Source organism: Cyprinodon tularosa, unplaced genomic scaffold, assembly GCF_016077235.1.
Source record: "Cyprinodon tularosa strain WSP-4 unplaced genomic scaffold, ASM1607723v1 ctg262, whole genome shotgun sequence".
Classification (NCBI taxonomy): domain Eukaryota; kingdom Metazoa; phylum Chordata; class Actinopteri; order Cyprinodontiformes; family Cyprinodontidae; genus Cyprinodon; species Cyprinodon tularosa.
Genome location: NW_024038966.1, coordinates 740444 through 765636, shown reverse-complemented (window position 1 = coordinate 765636; position 25193 = coordinate 740444). Strand labels below are relative to the sequence as shown.

The following is a 25193-nucleotide window of genomic DNA, read 5'->3' as shown; positions in this document are numbered from 1 at the left end:
ATTAGAACACTGGAGTGATAGTTGCTGGAATTGGGCCTCTATAAACCTATGTAGATGTTGCACCAAAAACCAGACATTTGCAGCTAGAATAGTCATTTACCACATTAGCAATGTATAGAGTGTATTTCTTTAAAGTTAAGACAAGTTATTTTCATTGAAAAGTACAGTGCTTTTCCTTCAAAAATAAGGATATTTCAATGTGACCCCAAACTTTTGAACGGTAGTGTATATATATATATATATATATATATATATATATATATATATATATATATATATATAGATATATATATATATAGATATATATATCTATATGATTGGTCGATTACAAAGGGGGGGATGCTGTAGGGGTAGGTTCTCAAGCAAGTTTGGTTGTGGTCAATTTGTCAGAAGCATCTTCCTAACCAGTTAGCAACTTAGTGCTAGTAGGTTCCCAATGGGAAATTACATTGGGACCAAGTAGCACTAATCTGCGGGCACGTACGCTCATTTCTTTTTTTTTTTTTTTTTTTTACCTCGACACCCAGGGGGCTTTGTAGTATTCTTTAGTGAGTTAAGGATAGAAATGAGTAGTTTTGGTACCATAATAACATTATCTATTCGCACATTCGCGGGATGGATTGGGCAGTGACAGGCCGAAAATCGTTCCCAGTCCGACCCCAGGGGTTGCCATGTATGAGGGGGGCCATAGCCACCCCTGGCCCCCCATCTAGCTCCGCCCCTGGAGTTTTTTCCTTACTCTTTCATTTTACAAGCATTTTCTGTGTACTTTGACCTCGTTCACCAACTCTTTCCAGCCGAAAGCAATCTATCCGGTTTGATCTTTGTTCCCAGTTTTCTATTTTCAAAGCAAATAAAAGTGAAAGTAAAGCAGAGTGGGACCGGAACGAAAAAAACCGTCTTCCTTTAAAATGGAAGTGGATCGGTATTTGTTGCGGATCGGGTTTACAGGGCCTTCAGATGTCCCCAGCCTGGAGCTGCTTCGCTCCGTCCACAGATGCCACCTGCTCTCGGTGCCATTTGAAGACCTGACGGTTCACAGCGGCGGACGGGTCCAACTGGACCTCCCGATCCTCTATGACAAGATCGTGAAGCAGCGTAGAGGTGGATTCTGCTTCGAGAATAACTCTCTGTTCTACTGGCTCCTGAGCCAGCTGGGTTTCCAGGTCACGGTGCTCGCAGGCCAGGTGAAGAACTCCATCACCGGCCGCTACGGCCCCCCGTTTGACCACCTGATCTTAATGGTCACCCTGGAAGGGAAACGGTGGCTGTGTGACGTCGGTTTCGGTGTTCCTGGTTTCAGTGTCCCGCTGTCTATAGAGACATGTGGACCTCAGGAGCAGGGACACAGAGTTTACCGGCTCAGAAGGGACAGAGAAACGCTCTTTCTAGAGTGGCAGGAGGAGGAAAACAGAGGGGAACATGGAGACTGGTCGGAGATCTATAAGTTCACCCTGCAGTCTCGGCTTCTGGGGGATTTCACCGAGATGTGCCTTTATCACCAGAGCTCTCCGAGCTCCATCTTCTTCTGCAAGTCGCTCTGCACGGTGTTGAAACCGGAAGGAAGGGTGACCTACATCGGCTGCAGGCTGAAAATCAGCAGGTTTCCATCAGAAGCGACTGGAGGCGTGATGGAAACCACAACCAGAGAGCTTGAAGATGAAGAGATCCCAACAGTTCTGGAAGAACACTTTGGGATAGTACTTCCATCTCCTCTAATACCAAAGGATGACACAATCACTCCACCCCCAGTTATGTACTGATTTATCTCCAATATATCATTATAAATAATATGAAGGGAAAAAAAATACATATATAGATGCTCCTTAACCGTTTATTTTCTTTGAGGTTGTCTGAAATTTTAATTTTGTCTTAAAAGCAGCAGATTTGAATTGGCTATAATTTAAAGCAATCTCGGCAAATGGCCGCTCACACTGAGCCTGGTTCTGCTGGAGGTTTTCCTCTCCACTGTCACTACAAGCATGCTTAGTGTGAGGAATTGCATCCAAGTCAATGAGTTGTTTTCCTTGGATTGAAAACTTTGAATCAATTTGACTATGATCTGGTGAACTGTAAAGTGCCTTGATTTGACATTTCTATATAAATAAACCAAACTGAAATTGAATTGTTTTTAGAAAAAAAAAGAAAGTTCTTTAAAAGGATTTCAAAATTATGTAAAAACATACATTAATTTTTTTTAGTAATTAACCTATCAAGGGGGGAAACTGGCTACTGATTTTTACTCCATTCAAAATAACTAGATTCATACTTTTAATTCAACAATTATTAGTATTACAACTTTGCCTCCTAATTTCAACAAGACTCCCTTTTTTAAACAACCACACTCACTCTGTTGTTGAAAACATGCAACAGAAAAGATAAACTGTCACTTTGATTTAATAAATTATACATACAGGTTTTAAGATGTACAATGATCATTGCATTAATCCACAAATATCCTTTTTCACACGAGAAAATCTGCTTTCAAAGTATTTACACATGTACAATTCTGAGGCAGCGCTTCACAGAGCAAGGCGTGAATGACAAATACATGATGTTTAGACCCTCCTCTGTTGCCCCTTAGGGTAGAGGGTCAAAAAATGGGTGGGAAAAATGTGGCACACATTAAAACTCAAAGATGTTATTCAACGATGGGATTGGAGGTTGGGATTGAGTTCGCTCTGCTGGATTTCCGTTCATAGTTGACAAGCCTCTGACCAACCAGGTACCTGCGTGGGAAGAATAAGGGTCAGATATGGACTGAAATTAAGCCTTTTTTTTTAACAACATATAGGATTTGCTTAAACATTTAGATAATGACAGTAATTCTTTATACAAAGATACAAAAATGACTTCCCAAAATGAAGCCAAAGCAAACTTAAATCTTTGCAACAAGAAGTGTAGTTAAGCTTATGAACAGAATATGACAGAAAACAATTTAAAAAACAAACATGCATACTTGTCATTCTTAATGTGTTCATAGAGTCGTTTAAACTGTCTAATCTGGAAAGACAGGATGCCGATGAGGGATACCACCATCAATAGGAATGGGTAGATTCTCCTCTGCATCAGGATCTCCATTTCAGGGGTAACTCCTGCAACAACAGCAATATTCCTCACTTTTATTCACTTAACATTTTAATGCAGGCATTATTGTTTGTGTGTATGGAAATTTGAAATAATCTGACTGAAATAAAATTACTTTCAGAGAAAGTTTTATGGTAAAGAACACCTTTATCAGTTAAGTTTAGATATATAAATATTGGAAATATTGGATGCACTAGTTTCAAGTTATAGACAATTTTGTTTATTATCCAAACAGTCTTAAAATTATGCATATTTCCTAATGTTTAAACATACACCAATATTTGGGTAAGTGTAGATTAGCACACTGCAGTAAAATCAAACACTTTCTGTAGCTGTAAAGCTCTTGACATAAGTCTGACAGGGCAACTTTCTAGTTTTCATTTCAGAGATGGAAAAACTAATTTAAATAATTTAGCTTTCTGCCATCAGTCCTGCTTTCAGTCAAAGTCCACAAGCTGTGAATCTGCCTGAGGTTGAAATCATTCCAGAAGCCTAAAGTTTGCATCTTATACCCATCTTTTTATATTTTCATCACATTGGTTTTCTTATTTGTTTTATTTTCTAAGACTTATTCTGTGCTGACTTCCTTTCATTTATTTTGTGTTTTCTAAGCTGCTTTAATGAATTAACCTCCCCCCGCAGTGAGACTACCGTATTTTCACGACTATAAGGCGCACTTAAACGTCTTTTTTCCCCCTCAAAATGTGCGGTGCGCCCTATGGTGCGGTGCGCCCTATGTGTGTTGTAACTGCGACTTTTGAGACCACCTCATTGAGGAGATGATGAAAGAGTGGCTGAATGTAAAGAGACCAGTTGTTTTTTTTCCACTCATAACCATTAATCTGTAACTCCATGCGTGCCCATCTCACAGCTGATGTGAAAAACATGGGGAAACAAATTAACCCTGTGCTCGCTGTTCAACCGCTCGACATCGGTGTGAACCGGACCCAGCAGGTGCAGCAGAAGCAGCGAGGAATAACGTGTCTGCTGGCTCTGTTCTTCAAGCTTTTGCAAAAGCAGGCATTATTTCTGAGGAGCCGCGCTGCACGGAAAGTGACTCTGACAGCGCAGAAGGGGAAACTGGCATGTCTGATTTAGCGCAGCTGTTTAATTCAGAAACAGAGGATGAGGACTTTGAGGGGTTTGATTAATACTTTGTAATAAATACATGAATAAAGCACAATCATACTCAGTTTTGCTCCCGCTCTATTTTTCTACCTGAAAACTTAATTCAACAGCAGGCTCTGGTCCGCGCATCCGGACTCACCTCCGCAGGTGTTTTTTCATCTAAATAATCTAAATCTTTTTAAGTGAGAAAGTCCACCTGAAAATTTAATCATTGCAGTCAGCTCATCCAGATTATTATCCTGCCTATGTTTTAAGTTAATGTATGCGTCAATAAACGAAGAAGAAGGGGAAACTGGCATGTCGGATTTAGCGCAGCTGTTTAATTCAGAAAGAGGATGAGGACTTTGAGGGGTTTGATTAATACTTTGTAATAAATACATGAATAAAGCACAATCATACTCAGTTTTGCTCCCGCTCTATTTTTCTACCTGAAAACTTAATTCAACAGCAGGCTCTGGTCCGCGCATCCGGACTCACCTCCGCAGGTGTTTTTTCATCTAAATAATCTAAATCTTTTTAAGTGAGAAAGTCCACCTGAAAATTTAATCATTGCAGTCAGCTCATCCAGATTATTATCCTGCCTATGTTTTAAGTTAATTTATGCGTCAATAAACGAAGAAGAAGGGGAAACTGGCATGTCGGATTTAGCGCAGCTGTTTAATTCAGAAACAGAGGATAAGGACTTTGAGGGGTTTGATTAATACTTTGTAATAAATACATGAATAAAGCACAATCATACTCAGTTTTGCTCCCGCTCTATTTTTCTACCTGAAAACTTAATTCAATAGCAGGCTCTGGTCCGCGGCGCATCCGGACTCACCTCTGCAGGTGTTTTTTCATCTAAATAATCTAAATCTTTTTAAGTGAGAAAGTCCACCTGAAAATTTAATCATTGCAGTCAGTTCATCCAGATTATTATCCTATGTTTTAAGTTAATTTATGCGTCAATAAACGAAGAAGAAGGGGAAACCGGCATGTCGGATTTAGCGCAGCTGTTTAATTCAGAAACAGAGGATGAGGACTTTGAGGGGTTTGATTAATACTTTGTAATAAATACTTGAATAAAGCACAATCATACTCAGTTTTGCTCCCGCTCTATTTTTCTACCTGAAAACTTAATTCAACAGCAGGCTCTGGTCCGCGCATCCGGACTCACCTCCGCAGGTGTTTTTTCATCTAAATAATCTAAATCTTTTTAAGTGAGAAAGTCCACCTGAAAATTTAATCATTGCAGTCAGTTCATCCAGATTATTATCCTGCCTATGTTTTAAGTTAATTTATGCGTCAATAAATTGTATCAGAGGAGTAATCACAGCCCTGTGTCATCAGCGATGTGTCTCTCATGGCCAGCTCCCAGGTTTGAATAATACTTTGTAATAAATACACCTTGCAGCTTTATTTGCTGTGATCAGTGGGAATAAAGTAGTTTTAATATGTTTTTAAGTGGGAAAATCCACCTGAGAGGACATGTACCTGTATATAAAAAACGCGCCCTATAGTCCGGTGCGCCTTATGTGTGTGTTAAATACAGAAATGGGACACATAACTGAGAGTGCGCCTTTTAGTCCGGTGCGCCTTATGGTCGTGAAAATACGGTAATAAAATCTTCTCTCATGGTGAATTCAGTTTAGATGCACATTAGGATCATTTTACACTTAGAACACTCAGTGGTGTCCAATTTTCAAACAGCTCACTACTTTGACAACTTGAAAATATGGACACTATGAAATTCAAACTGGTCTAAACTGGATTTTCTGATGTTTGTTTGCAATATTATAAGGCAAATTAAAAAATAAAAGCATTTCTAACACTGACCTACGGCAGGCACCACCCCAGCAGCTATCACGTACGGCACACACAGGGACAACAGCAGCACTGAGATGACAGGAGCTGCCAGTTTTCTGATAATGAAGTGAAGATCAATGTTGCGAATTCCATTAGCATAAACCTACAGAGAGAAGAGCCAACAGGTAAAAGTTTAAAGTCATCCAAAAAAGAACAAAAGTCATCTCAAAGCTTTGCACATACAGATTTAACACCTACAGTTCATTTTATTTTAGTTTAGTCTATTAACTGCAGGAAAATAAAACAATTATAATTGCAAAGTCATTGGTATATTGTTAAGTATGATAACAGCTTTGATTAAAGCTTAAGGTGCATCTAGTAAGTAGATTAACTACACAAAGTGATAAAACAAATGTGTGTAACACACGTGTTGAAACTGTAGTCCTTATTTATACATGGCAAGTACCGAATAACAAACCTGTTTAAAGCATAGTAATTGACATTACTGACTTTTAAAAACGTATTGGTTACAGCGTTACTTAGTGGAGAGCTACCATAGTTACTGTAACACATTAGTCCAAACGCTGACTTTTCTTTATTCCCCTACCTGCTCAATAACAGCCTTAAGCCACCACTGTGGGCCCATGAGGGTGATGGCTGCAATGATTTTGGCATGGAGCACTCCAAGAGCCCAATCCTGAAAGTGGCATCAATGCATGAAAATGTAAGAACTTCTAAAAGTCTATATAAATTCAAAAATGGACCTGATCGTTCCACATGCAAATATAATCCTACCTGCCAAGGATAAAACAGAGGTGTTTGGTCCAGAGGAACTCTAAGTGGGACCACTATAACCAGTTCAAACAGCAGCCCCAGTAACAGTGGGATGACTCCAGCGACCAGCAAAGCCACAACCAGGGTCTTCAGGATCTACACAAAAAAAAAAAAACAAAAAAAAACCTGTGAGCCCAATGTTCTTTGATAAGAAGCTTGAACAAAAAAAGAGAAGGACAAATCAGACATTTTAAAAGCTTTCTCCAAATAAGTCTGTTAAATAAGTTATGTTTTAGGAAAAAGCTTTTTTTTATTTGAAAAAGTTGGTTTATTTTGTCACTGTGTGGTTTTGATTTAAAGGTATTCTGGATGATATTTTGAAAGACACACCCTCTCCACTTGAAAAAAAAAAAAAAAAAAGCGCACGAAAGTGCTTGCATGAGCCCATTTCTCCTCGTGTTTAAAATGTGCTGTTCTCATAGCTCATGTAAGCTTACTACATCCACATACAGCGGGGACTATATAGTGGACTTTATAGCAAACTCAGTTAACTGACCATTCGGACAGATAACCGTCTTTTGCTCCGTTGATCATGTAACTCCTCCTCCTCCGTGCAGTGCCTGCGTCGTCTCTGTCATTAGTCGCAGCTGTCGGAAGGCCCATAATGCTTTGTGAGGAAAGCTCTCTGCGCAAAGGATTCTGAGATATAAATGCCTCTTCTGCCTCTTTCTTTTCTTCTCACACCTCGTACACACTTTCACTTACGACCATGGGCCATTTTCAAAGAACCATGGTGAGAAAAGTGAGCTTCAATGACTGAAACCGTAGCTCACCACACATATCCAGCTGAAAGAGCACATGCGCAGAAAAAGATATTAAACGGGACGAGCACGAAGGACCACCTTTATGTAAACATCTCACCAGAATGATTAACAATTAGGAGGACCACTTCTTTTAATGATCCATCCGGTAATAAAAGATCGTTCTCTATACCTTAAAAATATGTTTGCAGACCCTGTAGTTAACTAAACATTTTAATCATGTCCCACAAGTAATTTATATTTTTTCAAACTTGGCTTTAGAATCTGCCGCTCACCATGAATGTCCATTCCTGCACTTTGTGCATGATCACGATACGCCCCTGTGGCATCCACGCCAGCAACACAGTGACTCCACGCACTGAGAGCCAGCAGACGTACAGCCCACAGGCTGCTGTGTACAACTCATGGATTTTAGAGTTTCCTGTCCAAAAGGACATCAGCCAGCGCCCCGTAAATACTGAAAAACACACATGGCAGAGCACTTATTCACATCACACCCAACTATACAGTGGTGTTAGTGGAGAAAAAAAATACTTTCATCACTTATAATAGCTGAGGAAAGACGTGTAATCATGTGTCTATATAAGGAGACAGAGCTTTCATTATGGTTTGGGTGGGGTTCATCTGGGTAGTAAATTGTCTGTTAGTTTAGCTGTATGACATCAATCCTTACCTGGTAGAGTTAAGCACACCAGACTGGCCAATAGGAGAGTGATGCACATGAATATAATCAGGAGAACAATCTAGAGAACAGAGAGATCATCATCAAACTTTGCTCAGTACAACAATGCACTTAACTGTATAAATGTCTTTAGACAAACTTAATTTCTTTCCGTGTTGCAAGGTGGAAAAATGCAAAAAACAAAAAAAAAGCAAAAAAAAAACAAAAAAAAAACTTTAAATGTTTTGTTCTGGTATCATATACATTAATAATGTTTAAGAGAATTTCAAATAGGGTTGGGTTTTCCGTGGATCATCTTTGTGCTCGCTGCCATCCACAAATCTGTGCCAAAGATAATTATTTTGGTACAGATTAAAAAAAGAAAGAAAGGACTTTCTCACCCTAAACGGGAAGCGGAGGGGTCGGTGGTAGGGCTGGAAACCCACTGGTCCCCCTTGCTGCAGGATGGCCTGATGTGCTGCATGTAGTCCCTCCCCAACAGCTGGGGCTGGGTTATTGTTGTTATTTTGAGGACCGTTGGGAGGGTTGTTATTGTTGTTGTTGTTTGCAGGCTGGTTGGCATCGTTGTCCTCCTGCTCACCGAGAAGGTAAGAATGGAGATCTCTGCAGACAAGGAAGAGAGGCTGTTCAGCAACTGAAAAGAAAAACACAACACCCTGCAAAAGTACTGACATACCCTGATCTATTTTATGGTAGAACTGTAATTAAAGTATTTATTAGGAAGTTTAAGTGACAGAAACAAAATGGAGTTGATAATTCAAGTATGACTCCTCTGATGTGTGTTAAAGGAGAGAAATAATGAGTCAGAGGCTCATTTTGTTGTTGTGTGTGTGTGCCTCACATTGGCTGGCTACACAGATCTGTAAACGCTGTATCACACTATTGAGCCACGCTGTTAGTTTATCTTTGCAGAAGTCAGCCAGTACAAGGCTGTGACTTAGCTTGCTTGGTAGGTAGGGAGATGTAACAGTGAAGGGTTTACTTCAACCACACTTGCCATCTTTGTTTATTCTTACACAACACCTTTAAGATTGCAAAAAAGGCGTCTAGGTAACACCTTGAAGTGCTTTCATGAATTCTTACAGCTTTCTTGACAGTCTTCCATAAAGGCCTTATTTGTGGACAACACAAAAGACTCCTGGTTTATCATTAGATGCTTCCTGATTAATACTCTCCTTACCAGCCAGGTTTTTAACTACCATGCCTTTTCCTTTACTGAAGATAAACAAACATCAGTGGAGATGTTCAAAGCTTGGGGTACTGCTTTAATTACAGCAATATCTTTAACTACTGGGATGAACAATGGCCTTTAATGATCTTGTTTATTAACTAATGTTTAACAAACTTCAGAACTCCATAGAACAGCTCTATTTATACAGAGGTTCATTCCGATTAATTTGGGGGAAAAATGTAAAAACTATTAACTACTTTGTAATTCAAATAGCTATAGAGAACATTGTTATTTGTAGTTGTAACGCTACTTCAAAAGTTCAAAGGGTGTGAATGCTAAAGCAAGGCACTATGCACATAGATTAATGTGGGATGATCAAAAAGTGGAAACACATTAGCCGTAAAAGCTGCTCAGGACTAAACTTACAGTAAATAGCCGGCGCTGACTGTCCAGGCTCTAACCAGACCTTTTAGCCACTGGCGAGTGTGTCCTTGTTCTAACAGGGCAGGAAGGACGACCTGGAGCAATAACAGCTCCAAAGACAGCTCACTGACAGGGGCATCACTGAAGGAGAAGACAGAAAATCACTGTAGTCCTTTCCTCCCCACACATAGTCAAAGTAAGACTTCTTTTTAAATTTCTAAAACACACAGACACATTAATACTGATAAATCACAGTAGATAATGTTTTTGACCAGCCCCTTGCTAACTATAGTCTTAGTATTTCTTTTTTTGTTCACTGGACGCTGTGCATGCAGGATGTTTTTCCCCCCACACCTGCAACAGAACTGTTGCAGTTCTGTTAAATATGACTCAAAATATTGCTCTGTTAGTCAGTTACCTGTAGAGCATCACGTTGTAGGGGAGGAAAGTAGGCATCAGCACTTTTATCAGTCTGATCGGGAGCCACAACATAAGCAACACAATAGAGCCAAAGACCACCACAGACAGGATGAACCGCCGCAGGTGTCTGTAGATGGGTAAATGAATCATCTCCTGAACTGGGTTAAAGTCGGGGTCATTGAGGTTTCTTAAAAACCAAAGCACTCCAGGTCTCAGCACCTAATGAAGACAGAGTTTGATCAACATCTTTTTAATGCAAATTCGAACCTGAGGAACACCAAGACACACTAGATTTTACCTCTCTGAGAAGGAGAATGAAGGATGCAAAGTAGAACACATACACCATCCCCACAAGCCAGTGAAGGAACATGGTGGTGCCAGGCGCTGACTTGAAACTCACTTCTCTGTCTTTGAGTGAAGCATCAAACATTTCCTGCAGGCAAAGACAGCATCATACAAAAAATACATAAATAAAAAAATAATAAGAATAACATCAAGTAAAAGGCTGGGTCTAATAACACATTTTTAATGCATTAGTGAATGCAAAAAGATTTTCTATACACAGGCCATGTAAATAAATATTTTGATATCAAAGATGGATATAACCAATATTTACAGTTAGTAAGAATTTACTTAGAACTTATAACACCTACGACAGACAAAAAAAAATGTAATAAAAAATAAAACTAAATCTTTATTTCAAATGAATGTGTCCTCTAAAGTAAACTAAACTGTCAGGAAGTAACGTGGGAAGTAAACACTCTAAATGGGGTCAAGCAGTCGTCTTACTAAGGAGCAGATGTCAAGCCACCAGCCGCAGATCAACGGAAAAACTCCAATCTCCACAACAACCAGCAAAGACACCTGCAAAAGGGTTATTTAACAAGTTGATTTCATTCATCTACATTCTTCATAATACAAAAGTGTGGGATTTCAATCCCAGTTATAATAAAAAAAGAGTAGGGTTTATTAAGTACATAATGACCAAAGGTAAAAGAAAGAAAAGGTCTTGATTGCAGTGAGCTATTCGTTTAGCAGCAGTTCCTCTAAATGGGTGAGGCTATGGCGACTTGAATGGGTGATTGCTTCAGATTATTCAACTTCCATCTTTTTCTATATCTGCTTCTGTCTCTTTGAACCCCAGTCAGCCTCAGCAGATGGCCGCTCACGTTGAGCCTGGTTCTCCTGGATTTTATTTCTTGTTAAAAGGGAGTTTACCTCTCCACTGTTGCTACAAGCATGCTTGGTGTGAGGGATTGCCTTCGAGTCGATGCAATCACCTTAGAACCACTCATCTCAGGAAAGTGCCTTGAGATGACATGTGTTGTTTATTGGCGCTATATAATTATTTAGAATTCAACAGCCTCCCAAAGCTGGAAAACTCATGGGAAGATTTTTTTAGATCTAAAAAGTCTTTATTTACTCTGTTTATGACAAAAGCCCACGTTAAGGCTATGTCAGGGTTCCTGCAAATTTTAGTAAAAAGATCTAAATCCCAGACTTTTAAGGGCTGGAAATTAGGAATACCAAAACTAAACCCTTCAAAAAAAAAAAAAAAGTCACTGTGATCTTGTGTTCTATTCTATGTTCATAATTAATAAAATGAGATTCAGGAATGAATTTCAGTAGAAACACAAAAGGAGAGACGACAAAGCAGGAATGCAATGGAGAGGTTACCTTGACGACAATGTAACAGACTCCCAACAGACGGCGAGAGCGTTGGAACCTGACCAAAGCAGCAAGGCCCTAAAATACCCATTAAGGATCAATGGTGCACACAAAGTGTGTTTGCAGCAAAACAATAAGTCTAAGATATCTTTAACTTATACTTTAAGAGAACATGGACAAAATCTATGAACCAGAATTTATTTAGAACATCGGAAATTTTTTTATGATACGAAAGAGTTCATCATGTGAGCAAAAAGGATACATGACAAAGGATGAGTGTCATGGCCAGTAGGATGTAGCCTACAATGGTTGTGATGAGCCCTTCAAAGTGAGATGCTTGGACCTAAAGCATAAAGTTAACTAATTATAGGAGGAATCTTACATAACCGTAACAATAAAGTGGGACCCACTTACATATTCCTCAAAGCCCAAACCAACAACAGAGAAGTGTCCAATGTGGTAGGGACAAAATGCTGTGGGGGAAAAGGCGGGCAAAACTGTAAATTTTGTGTTAAAAAATATACAAGATCAACATGATTATGTTTGCAGCTTTAAATAATATCAGCAAAAGTTAGTCTACTCACCAAAGACCAGAATGAAGAGTGTGTTCAGAGACACCACCCAAAACACATGCTCCTTTTAAAACAAAGACAACAAATGTCAGTAATGTCAAGCAGTAATTAGAGGCTTTGTGGTGCCTTATACTTAGTAATTAATTAAATGATAAAAGGAGAACATATATGTTATAAGGGTTATATAAATCAACTTACCAGAAACACAAGTGAACCATCCAGACCAAGCATCTAAATGGTAAAAGAAAGTCATTCAATTATGCACCTAGCTATAACATATGGCCTTTATCCAGACAATGCAATATATCACAGGTGGGCTTTATAGATAGAATAACACATCTTATGTAGTTACCCTTTCCCATGTGAGTTCCTCAGCTGCTCTATCCCACTCCAGCGCATTCCAATTCATGTCGTCTAAAGCAAGAAAATACAATAAAATGTAGCAAAGACAACCTCTTTGTTACTGAGTAACAAGTAAAAAAAAATCTTGAAAGGAACTAAGACATAAATGTGAAATGTTGACTTTACTAGATTTAATATTTATGCTCCGAAATAAACAAAAAATATTTTTTGATGGTTCAAATATCTGGATGTCTTGCTAAAGATCTGAAAAACAACTAATCTATCCTGGGAAAACATATCAGCTATAAAATATTATGTTTGTAAACATAATCCATATCTTAAGCAAGTGAAAAACTAATATCCAGTTATTCATGGTACACATTTCAAAATGTGGAGTATGCTACTCAACCAGCAAATCAATGTTAGATCTTCAGCAAACATTGGCCATGGGAATAACTTATCAATAATGTGAATCAGTGGGAGAAAAGTTTATGCTCTAGACTTTTAATATAAATATATACCTGACAGCAAAATCTACGACTTTGTTTCACAGAAGAGTAAAATACAGATTTCCTTTGGATTTCCAGTTAAAACCCAATCGATGCAGGGCGAGACTTTAGTATAATATGTACAGAAACATTTTAACACGTTGAAATTTACATATGATTTACAAGTAGTCTGGCTTTGAAGTCAATGTTAAAGCAAATCATAAGGAAACCTTGTGCTCCATTATTGGCATCTGCATCCTCAGCAGGTTCACCCTCTTCTTCCAGCTCAGGGTCATCAGCCTGGTCTGGGGGGGCATCGGGGGGTTCGGGCTCTGCCTCATTCTGAGCTGGAGGATCAGCAGGAGCAGGCTGGGCTGCAGGGGCCTCATCAGCTGCTCCCTGACCTGGAGCTTGACCCTGATGGTGAAGTGAATGATTGTATTGTGGCAGGTTTATTTTATACTAACTTCATGGTAACAGACAGATCAAATGTATTTACTACAGCATAAAAAAATTGGAATAAATATAATCATTGATTGTTTATGTTGGAGCATGGCGACAGTGGTTAACTCATATTTGAATTTTGTAAAAAGGATAATCAAACTGTGTACCTCATTGGCTTGTCCAGCAAGGTTAGGTGGTGGTGGCTGGTTCTGCTCCAACCACTGGGGGGCGCCACCGTGAACAATCTGCTCTCTAAGCCACACCAGACTGATGAAGGCACAAAGAGTGCAGGTGACAACAAAACAGCCCTGCAGACAGTCCGCAAGGAGGTTGTCTCTGCATGAACACAACAGGAAAATGTTAAACAAACAAACAGCAGCTGAACAGTTAGAAGGTTAATAAAATTCAAGCTCCAATGACAAAACAACTAAAGGGAAAGTTGGTGTTGCTTACGTAGAGAGCATGTCCAATGGCAGTGTCAAAAGAGAGCTCACAGAGCCTGTAAAAAGACACTTGTAGATACGACCTGTAGAAAGACACCAGAATATTAAGCAAGACTTCTAAAACGTATGACAACATTTATACTAAACAGTCTTAAAACTATCAAATGAGACCATTTACATTATATAAACCAACTACTACATTCTAATCTTTCCTAATAGACCATCGCCTTCTCCGATCTGAATTTTGCTAGAAAAAGAAGGGGGAAATAAATAGGGCCAGTATGTCTATTATCATTATTATTATTCAACTGAGGTACCGTATTTTCACGACTATAAGGCGCACTTAAACGTCTTTTTTTTCCCTCAAAATGTGCGGTGCGCCCTATGGTGCGGTGCGCCCTATGTGTGTTGTAACTGCGACTTTTGAGACCACCTCATTGAGGAGATGATGAAAGAGTGGCTGAATGTAAGGAGACCAGGTGTTTTTTTTCCACCCCTCACCATCGCTGTTAATATGTAACTCCATGCGTGCCCATCTCACAGCTGATGTGAAAAACATGGGGAAACAAATTAACGCTGTGCTCGCTGATCAACCGCTCGACATCGGTGTGAACCGGACCCAGCAGGTGCAGCAGAAGCAGCGAGTTTACATGCAAAGTCAATGGTTGACGCGCATATAGGTGCAGCAAAAGGTCCTGCAGCGCGTTTTGGTGCAGCACGTCGGGAGCGTTTAAGCATCTGACGCACCGCCAACGCGCTGCTGCTGCTCAGATGGAAAAATTGAAGTTTTGCTGCTGGACGCACCGCATCAACCAATCAGAGAAGCTGATCTGGGAGCTGACAGCGAGACAGACAGCGCTCTGATGACATATGATATTAACGCAAATGAAAAAGGCTGGATGAATGAGGAGATGATGAAAGGCAGGTGTATGTGAGGAGACCAGGTGCTTTTTTCCACGCATCACCATCGCTGCGTGCCCATCTCACAGCCGATGTGAAAAAAAGATGAATCAAATGAACGCTGTGCTCGCCGTTATCCCGGGGGGTCTGACAAAGGAACTTCAACCGCTCGACATCGGTGTGGAGCGGCCGTTCACAGTAAGGCTGCGAGCGGCGTGGGAGCGATGGATGACAGACTGAGACCACAGTTTCACGATAAGTGGAAGGCAGCGCCGTGCAAGTTACGCCACCGTTTGCGGATGGATTGTAGATGGACTGTGTCTGCTGGCTCTGTTGTTCAAGCTTTCGCAAAAGCCGGCATTATTTCTGAGGAGCTGCGCTGCACGGAAAATGACTCTGACAGCGAAGAAGGGGAAACTGGCATGTCTGATTTAGCGCAGCTGTTTTATTCAGAGGAATGCTGAGGATAACAGAGGATGATGACTTTGATGGGTTTGATTAATACTTTGTAATAAATACATGAATAAAGCACAATCATACTCAGGTTTGCTTCCGCTCTATTTTTCTACCTGAAAACTTAATTCAACAGCAGCCTGTGGGCGCGTCTCCTCCTCTTCAGCGCGGTGGCTGGCAGGTGTTTTTTCATCTAAATAATCTAAATCTTGCAGCTATATTTGCTGTGATCAGTTGGAATAAAGTAGTTTTAATATGTTTTTAAGTGAGAAAGGCCACCTGAAAACTTAATAATTGCAGTCAGTTCATCCAGATTATCTATTTCTGTCGGAGGCGCTCAGACCCCCACATACCAGCGGTGCGCCGACAGGAGAAATCCTTTCGTTCACCGCGGCTGCTGGCAGGTGTTTTTCATCTAAATAATTTTAGCTGCAGGCACCAGGATACCAGTAATAAAAGCGAACATATTCCGTCGGCAGGTTTCAGGATTTTAAGTTAATTTAGGAGTGACCACATTTCAGCTAAAAATACAGGGCAGCCTATTCGTTAGCCTATTACTGAGATAGAGGCGTTAATTAGCTTCCAAAATCTGTACCTCTCTAGTTAAGAATCAGTAAGCTATGCAGGACAAACTGAGAACTAGCTGAGAACTAGCTTGTCCCTCGCAGAGCAAAGCTAGTTCCAATGCTTTACTGGTGCTAAAACAAGAGACAAACTGTAAAAAAAAAAAAAAAAGAAAAAAAAAGAAGAAAATGGAGCCATCTCAGTTCCAAATTGCTGCTCATCCAGAAAGAAAAGTACTGCTATTGAAAATTAAAAACTTTGTTATAAACTCCTTTAAGATAAAGTTATGTTTTTAATTACGGTGCTCAAAAACTAAACTGTTGTTCCAACTCTTTCCAACTCTATGTATGAATGGTTTGTCATTTAGATCCACAGCAGTAAGGGTTCAGTTGTTATAGTAAGGGGGCCCCATCATTCATATGTGACACGAACACAAACAAACAATGAGGACCTTCCCCAGACAGTCTATGGCTTTTATTTGGACAGCAACTGAATCCAGAAACGTCAACTCCCATGCTGTTCCCAATCCGGTCTTCATGCACTAAAGTTAATCAGAGAATAAGAGGGGGGAGGACCAAACCATAAATGAATGGGATGCTTGTAGCGATGCAAAATGTTAAACGTCTTCTGACATGATTATCTAAGGTGTCAGAAGCTAAAGGCTTCATCAGTTTAAGTTTACTTTACTTATAACCAGAAACTGAATGGTTACCACGATATTTTTTTTAAGTTGCAGTCTTGCGCTGATTTTATGTCACAACCAGTGCTTTGGCTGTTAGCTGTGAGCTAAACCCTGTTCTGAATTGTGTTGTCCTTTGTAGGACATAACGCAGGACACTGCTGATTGTTTGTGTTCCAGGTAGAGGGGGAGTAGTCTAAAACACCTTGACACAATACTTCTGCCTCACTAAAAAACAAAAAAACAAACTGCTTTTGGCACATTTAACCATAGCAGCCCTGGGAAATTCTGTTGGGTCAAATTTAGCTCAGCCTGGTTTTGGTAATTAAAGAATTATATTTCACAGAAATCCAAAGCTCTCGGAAAAAATGCCTGCCTCACACAACCAATTCACTAATGCTCACACTCTACATTCCAATGAAGTTGCTCATTAATTCTGGGTAGCAAAAAATACTTTAAGAAAAATTCTATAATTTGCTACTAAAGTTCCTGAAAGAAATTTGGATAAGATAGGTTGTGACAGAATAAAACTTACATGCAGTAAGAGGAACCACCCCGAGCCATGCGAAGGCAACCAGCGTATAATGGAACCAGTAGCGGATTGCTGTACCCACACTAGTCAGCAGGCCAGCACAGATGTCCTGAATGGGCAGACGTGACGGCATATCTGGAGAGTAAACTGAGGTGGAAATAAGAAAATAGTTTACTATCTACGGTCGACTCTATCCTCAGTTTCAAAATGGTAAACATGAGGAGAGTTAACATTTTAATGGATGGACTTACTTGGTGTGAAAGCAAATCTGTGTTTGCATAATTCACAATACTCCTTCCTGCTGTGTTTCAGCCATTGGACCAAACTGTAGGCGTTGGGAGAAAAAAAAAAACATAAAAAATACCATATACCTGTGGTTTGACGGGCAGTACTCAGATCTACATGCAGCTACCAACAGATATCTCCCACCAACAAAACATGAGGGCATCGGACACAAACCTGTTTTCACTGCAAGCTAGCTTAAGTGTGTCAGACCATTTAAACATAACACTCAACTTGATTAGTTTAGGAATTTCTGATTTAATTTGACATAATTCTCTTTCAAAAAGTGGTTCAGCTCAGGTTTAAAGTCCCTTTGAATCCAAAGTCAGCTGCAAAAGAACAGAAATACAAATACACACCAAACAAAGATTTCTGAAGGTGTATAGAGACCAAAACAATCCTGGACTGCCCAGCTATTCTCCCAGAGGGATTTTCATTCACCCGATACTAACGCAACAAGTGTAAGCAAACCACAGTCTCTATTACCTTCTAGTACAAGTTTCCTATTTATATTGATCGCACCGATTTTACAACTATTCCAAGTACTAATTCATGAAAGATAGCTGCTTTGCTATAAAAATTATCCAAGCGAAAAACCAAAAATAAAGAAAAGCTGGGAGAATTGCTCTGAATCAATAGTCAATGTGCATAGTTAAGCCTGAAGTTAAAACAATTTAATTCTGTGCAGCAGCTATCAGAGGCATCATTACATTACAAATATAAACAATCCAAAAAGCTATCTGGAAGAGTCGCAAGTGTTTTTAAAATTTTCTTGGACTGGAAGAAATGTTCAAAAATAATACGTTTTAAAACCCACGATTAAAGTTAAATGTTCATACCATTCCTGGTGGATAAATTTGATGCTGCCGGTGCAAACACATGGATGGTACAGGGGTTTGTCTGGGGTCCCCTCGGAGCGACACACACGGCAAATATCCGCTGAAAACAAACAGATCACATGAAACCAACTATACTTCATAAACGCCAAAAGAGAGAGAAGCAATGAGTTGACAAACAATATTTTTTAATCAATTATAAAAATTGATAACTCACTGTAAAATGCAACTAAAAATTAGCTTTAAAATAAAAATAGTTTGAGTTTCCTTATGAATTTGAGACATCTATAAAGGTATCATTTTTTTAACCGAATAGAGAAGAAATGAAGGACAGGTCATCTGTGCAATTATAATTACTATAAAAAAAGCGACATACTGTACATTACAAGATACAAGATTCCTATATTATACATTTTTTACTTTTAAAATGTAATATTTATTTTTACTTTTAACGAGGCATGGGCTGAAACCTTTGTATTAAAATATACCAAGATTTTAAAACATTAAAGGCTCAAAATGATCAAAGTTTCTGGTCATACTGTTCCTACAGTAATCTTTCCAAAAAGAAAATGGAAATCCTTAGTAAACTAGAGAAGAAACGTGGATCACATATATCAAAATATATATTTTTAGTTTTGACAGTTGGGGAGCTAATAGAAACATGTCTGTTATGCACCCAACTGGGGTTTGCACATAGCTTAGTCTGCAAGGGAACCAGCTCATATCAAGTGCTACACCTTTGTTACTCTAATAAGCTAAGTAATGATTAAAAACAAAAACAACAACAAAAAACTACTTGCTACATATACACGTTAATAGAGTTAAAACAGCTAAATAAAGGGGAAAATGTAGGGGAAAAATTACTAAATCGTGCAAACAAATTTTCCAAAAATCAGTGGGGAAATAGCATAATCTGGGGCTGCTCGGTGACGCATTGGATAGCACTGCTGCCTTGCTGGTTCTGGGTTCAATTCCCGGTCCAGGATCTTTCTGCATGCGTGGGTTCTCTCCGGGTACTTCGGCTTCCTCCCACAGTCCAAAAACATGACTGTTAGGTTAACTGGCTTCTCTGAAGTCCCCTTAGGTGTGAGCGTGTGTGTGACTGGTTGTTTGTCTCTGTGTTGCCCTGCGATGGACTGGCGACCTGTCCACTTGGGACTAAGCGTGTTAGAAGATTGATGGATGGATGGATGTAATTGCATAAGCATAAAGATAATGCTGGTAAATTATTTTTTATTGTAAATACTCATGCATCAAAACATAATACATTTACCATTACATTTTCCCATTTTATTTAGTTAACTGGTAACTTCTGTCTTGTTTGTTCCAAATATTACTCATTATTGTTTCTATTTAATTACTTTATTATTATTTTTTTTAACACTTTTCTGATTGCTACCTTCTCTAATAAATGCCTGTAACATTTTCTGATCTCATTTATTTTTTTACAAATGTAACCAAAAAGCAATAAGGAAACATTATCATTCACATTTTAATGAAAACGTTTTGCTTTAATAATCTCATACCGGACCATGCTATATTTAAAGTAAATAAAAATAAAAAAAACACCGTGTAATAGTAAATGCAACTTCGCAGTAAAAACTAAATTAATCATATTATAATCATCATCCAGAAAGATGACAGCAATGCAGATCTAAGCGAAGTCAAACTGACTGCACAACACCGAGCTAAAGGACAAATAACAGTCCTGTGATGACATCATCAGTAGTTTCTAGTCATTTCTACGCCCTGAATTGCATTTACATTTTGACAGGGTCTAACGCAATGATGGGGGTTATTGTATAAAAGTTAAACTTGATAAGAGGTCAGAGCATTCATTATTATCCTTAACATTTAACTGACAGACGTTGCCAATCAGCTGCTATTAGCTGAGCCGCTCTGGAGTAGCAGACTTGCATCTAAGACTTGAATTTCCGAAGCCGACTGTAGTTAACCACCAATGTCAAAGAAGCAAGAGACTTACCCTCTTCGGCAGTATCCATGTTGCTGATTAAACACCGGTCACTTTCTCTATTAGGAAAGTCTCGTACCGTGAACCCATTAACGACACAGGCAATATCGCCTAGCTAGCTGTTTTAAGCTAGCGACACGACAGTAACCTGAGGGTCGGATGCATTGGCAGTCATAAAAATGTTTTCAACGCAAAAAACACCGAGGTGTTTGTTTCGGTTTATCCTTCCAACTCGGTCTCCGGTATTCGTTTGTACAGCGTGTTTCTATTTAACGATAGACTTTGAAGATAGACCGGAACATTAAAAATTGTGATGCTAAAAGCGACAGCTAGGACTTTGACGACAAACGGCTAATGCTAAGGAGAATGGCGCATGCGCAAACTACAGACACTGCCCATGACCGAGTCGGTGCTGAGTGCCAGTTCTTCTAAATGAACTACTTGATATGTCTGTTGTTGATGATTAAACGATCTGAATTTTAAAACAAATATACAGACTTTTAAATGTGTCCATCCATGTGTATCAAAAGCAATAAAAAGGGCAGAATAGTATAGTATATGAAAAGAGGAGCTTAATGTAACAACGTATGCTGGCGAGCTGAGCCGAATGATTAGGATACAGGACAAGGTCGAGGAGGCTCATCCCTGTGGCCGTCAACATTGGCCATTTTTAGTTTACTACAGCGGAGATAGTTTTACGGCATAAACGTTTACACAGTAACGATATACATGACAGCTAGGTTGATGATTTACTGTCAATATCGGATAACCAGTTGTTAAACTTCAGATGCCATTCGGACGTTTTTTTAATTTAGATGATTTTCCTGGAAAGGTGTCCAATTCGGGTAACACCCCCATCTACTGGCAGTGCAGGGTACTGGAGGTACAAGTACTGTGCTGCTAAAAGTTTGCGTGAATTCTGTAATAAACTGATTACAAATAAACATTCCAGCCGACCTGTGTAGTCAATTTGATTTATTCACAAACGTCTATATTCATTGGACGTGTCCTTGGTTTAGTTAACTGAGATAGGATACATATCAAGTTACATATATATTATGTGTTCATATGTTTCCCCACTTCTTGCGTGATATCAAGTAGTGTCCCTTGTTTATGCATTCTTTTTATAGGGAAAAGATATAAACATCCTACTTCTATTACAGAGTGAAAGCAGCCATTTACCGGTATGGATAATTGATATGATTGTATTTAAATCGACTATTGAATCATTAATTATTATTATTAATGAGAAGGCACCACAGGGATTTGAACCAAGGATCTCCTGTTTATTAAGCAGACAGTTTAACCAAACAAACCATGGTGTCACATTCTCATGACTAGGGAGGATTTAAAAAATTATTTAATGAAAGCAGGATACTCGTATTCATCATCTTCTGCTTCATTTATGACTGGAACGCAGGGACAGCAGTCTCAGCAGAGACTCCCAGATTTACCCCTCCACAGACATCTCCTCCAGCTCTGCTGGGGGAAGACCGAGGCACTCCCAGGACAGCCGAGAGACTCTCCAATGGGACGTGCCTGTAATACCTTCCGAGGGAGGTGTCCAGGGGGCATGCAGAAATGATCTAACTCATCCCCCTGAAATGCTTTCCATGTGGTGGAGCAGCGACTCCACACCGAGCCACTCCTGGATGACAAAGCTCCTCACTCTTTCTCTAAGGGAGTGCTCAGACACCCTGTAGGGAAAGCTTATTTCAGCTGCTTGTATTCAAGATTTTGTTCTTTTGGTTATGATCCTGATTTTATGACCATCAGTGAGAGTAGAAACGTAGACCGTTGAGTACATTGAGAGCGTCGCCTCTTATCGCTCAGCTTTCTCTCCACCAAAAAAGACTGGTGCAGCAATGGCATTACAGCAGCAGCTACACCGACCCATCAATCGATCTCCCGCTCCATTCGCCCCTCCCTCATGAAACCAACCCAAGGATACTTGAACTCCTCCACTTGAGGCAGGGACTCTAGTCCAACTTAAAGGGACATGCCACCTTTTTGGGGTCAAGAAACCTACCTCTTGCTTTGAGGTTTGCAGTCAGCAGTGCATTTTATAGGTTGGCAGGAGAGAGCCAGCAGAACCACTTCATCTGCAATAACAAAATGAACTGGTCCCAAGCCAGATCCCCTCTGGACCTTGGCTGTGCAGAGAAATCCTGTCCATAAAGGTGAGGAACAGGGTACAGAGCAGAGCCTAGTTGGAGTCCAACATGCACTGCGAACAGGTCCCACTTTAGGTTAGCAATATGGACCAAAATTCTGCTCTGACTGTACAGAGACTGGATGGCCCCTAGTAAAGGGCCCCCCAATCCGTACTCCTAGAACATGTAAATTGATCGGGCAAACTCTCTCTGTCGAACTGTCGAGTTCCCTGCAGGGGGTATAAAGCTGGTCCACTGTTCCACACGACGCAAAAGATGAAAACTGAAGGCAGGGTATTTAAAAAAAAAAAAACTTGATGCAAACGGATGACAGCTGCTATCTTTTGCCTCTGAAGAAACAGGCATACAAAGGAAAAAAGGGGTTAGATTTTCACATTAACAAAAGCACTGTTGGGCATCAGTAGCTTAAAAATTATTCTCAAAGACATATTCTTAAGTGAAAACCTAAAGACATTCAAATGTCTAATGAACATTCGAATTAAATGGGGTGGGATTATGCAGCATTTTTTTTTTTATCTGTTTATTTTGGGACCCTTTACAACCTGGGATGAATGTGACGTGGACTGTAGGGATCTGGCTTTTCCCATCCCAGTACTTTTTAATCTGATCAAGAATTTCTATAAGAATCGTACTTTACATGACTTTAAGTTAGATTAATCTTTTTTTCCCCACATCATGTTCCTAAGAACAGTCAGAAATGCAACATTTCTGACTGACACTGTCATCTTTCAAAGACTGCTTATCTGTTGCACTGTTGCTCTGCAGTCATGAGGCCTTTTGGTCAATTCCTCACAAGTTGTCACTTTGCATTATTTTGATTGAGCTTACTTTAACAGTCCAAACAATAAAAGAATCATATTAGGATAAATTATGTCTTTTCACTTTTTAGGTGAGTATTTTTTTTAGAGATAGAATTCATATTAAACCTGAAGAATTAAGAGAAGAAAATATGGATGGATACCAGATTCAACATAAACCCGAGAAATTAAGAGAATACAATATGGATGGATATCAGTATATGCTTCCCTTGCTTTTTTTATGTTTAGCTTTTGCACCTTTACTCTAGAATTTTTCACCTAGATTAGTGTCATTGCTATTTTAACCCCTTCTAAAAACATTAACTTCTCAGCATGGTTTAATGTTAATTTGGTCCTCAACTTCTTCTGTATATGTGCTTATGACAGTTTTTTCTGCATAACTGAAAAACAATGCTCCTGTATCAACATACCTGAAGTCAGGCCCCAATATTAATTTTTCAAGTTTAATCACCTTTGTGCAGACTGCTTTTTTTACTCAGAAATATTCTCATATTTATCTTAAAGAATACTTTTCTTTTAAATAACTAGTCCATAAGTCTGTGATTTATCTATGCCAATTTATACAAAATCCGCTGCATGTCATTCTCAGTTTTATCATTTTATGCTGAAACCTCAACATTAACATTCTAAAGCTAGAGTACTTTAAACATATAAGACCCTCTCTGACTTCTGAATCAGCATAAACCTATATGCATGCCATGATACTTAGCCATATAAACTACTGCCATACCACATGGTCTCACACTTCAAAGGCCATTCCAAAACCCCTACAGTCTCTCTTCAAGGCAACTCTGAAAGTTCTTGATAAAAAACCTGTACATTATCATTATTGTAACATTTTAAGTAAGTACAACATTTTAGACTTTGAACGTCATCAGATGTTTCTGGATGCATGCCTTGTTTTTAAAGTTTTAAATGGACTTGCTCCTCCTCCTCTAACAGATTTTATAAGCAAAAAAAACATTACTAGAATAAACACTAGATCTTTAACCAGAGGAGATTGTAACGTTCAGCGGCGTAGGACCAAATTTGGCCAAATGGTTGCATCCATCAGAGGAGCACAGTTATGGAACACACTGCCAGCTCATGTTAGGGGCTGTGTAACCTACATACTTTTTGAAACATTGGTTGAAAACTAACCAGACATGTGTTCACAGGTAAATTGATCTGTTTCCATGGGTCTTTTAACCTCATTTTATTGTTAACCTAATTTTATTGTGATTTTATGTTATTGGCATCTTATCTGTTTGTGTCCGCTCTGTTCTCTCCTGTAGCATCTTGTTTAATGTTCACTGTTTTTACCTGCCTTAGGACAGCGGATGCAAATTAGCTGTTGTGCTAATTCTGGTATATTTACATTGATGCTTTATACTGACATGTTGATGAATATGCATTGTCCTAATTCAAATAAATAAAATAAATAAAAAATGAAATGAATGAATCAGTATAGAATTTATCTTTCAGGTTTTTTAAACTTAAATTTTTTCCCCAAAATTAAATATTGGAAAATAAAAAAAGCTCCCAAATTAAATAAAAACAATAAAATACTAAAATAGGGCTTTTTTCCTTTTCAAATAACTTGCCAAATAACAATTGCAAAAGTTTCCTTATAGAAGATTTTTTACTAAATTAAACCAGGTGAAACTGTAACTTTTCCAATCGAGGAGATCTTGATAGAACATATTGACAGATGAAAACATTTTTTTTTAATCTTAAATGCAAAATGTTTACATAT

General features: G+C 39.1%; 2 protein-coding genes across 2 annotated transcripts; one reads left to right on the top strand and one right to left on the bottom strand.

Annotated features, from left to right (window-relative positions):
* The first annotated feature begins 625 nt into the window (after positions 1–625).
* Positions 626–2937, top strand: LOC119786018 (arylamine N-acetyltransferase 1-like). Its single transcript, XM_038289064.1, has one exon. The coding sequence runs from the start codon at positions 912–914 to the stop codon at positions 1761–1763; it is 852 nt and encodes a 283-aa protein (XP_038144992.1). The 5' UTR covers positions 626–911; the 3' UTR covers positions 1764–2937.
* Positions 2380–20839, bottom strand: LOC119786017 (E3 ubiquitin-protein ligase MARCHF6-like). The gene is made up of 25 exons (XM_038289063.1): positions 20479–20839; positions 18498–18597; positions 17628–17701; positions 17380–17523; positions 14259–14331; positions 13973–14141; positions 13592–13778; positions 12884–12945; positions 12730–12762; positions 12544–12595; positions 12374–12432; positions 12222–12302; positions 11969–12037; positions 11081–11155; positions 10590–10724; positions 10290–10510; positions 9875–10012; positions 8658–8880; positions 8269–8338; positions 7871–8052; positions 6796–6930; positions 6608–6697; positions 6031–6163; positions 2960–3095; positions 2380–2729 (listed from the first exon to the last, which is right to left on the bottom strand). Exons 1-25 carry the CDS (start codon positions 20495–20497, stop codon positions 2642–2644), a joined length of 2748 nt encoding a protein of 915 aa, XP_038144991.1. The 5' UTR covers positions 20498–20839; the 3' UTR covers positions 2380–2641.
* Between the last annotated feature and the right edge of the window lie 4354 nt (positions 20840–25193).

Excerpts from the sequence above, each read along its gene's own strand:
- LOC119786018 (XM_038289064.1), top strand. The coding sequence starts at position 912 with ATGGAAGTGGATCGGTATTTGTTGCGGATCGGGTTTACAGGGCCTTCA.
- LOC119786017 (XM_038289063.1), bottom strand. Across the intron at positions 12,303-12,373 it reads GTTTGGGCTTTGAGGAATAT|GTCCAAGCATCTCACTTTGA; the intron begins GTAAGTGGGTCC and ends TTTATGCTTTAG. Across the intron at positions 8,053-8,268 it reads GGTGTGCTTAACTCTACCAG|TATTTACGGGGCGCTGGCTG; the intron begins GTAAGGATTGAT and ends TGTGTTTTTCAG.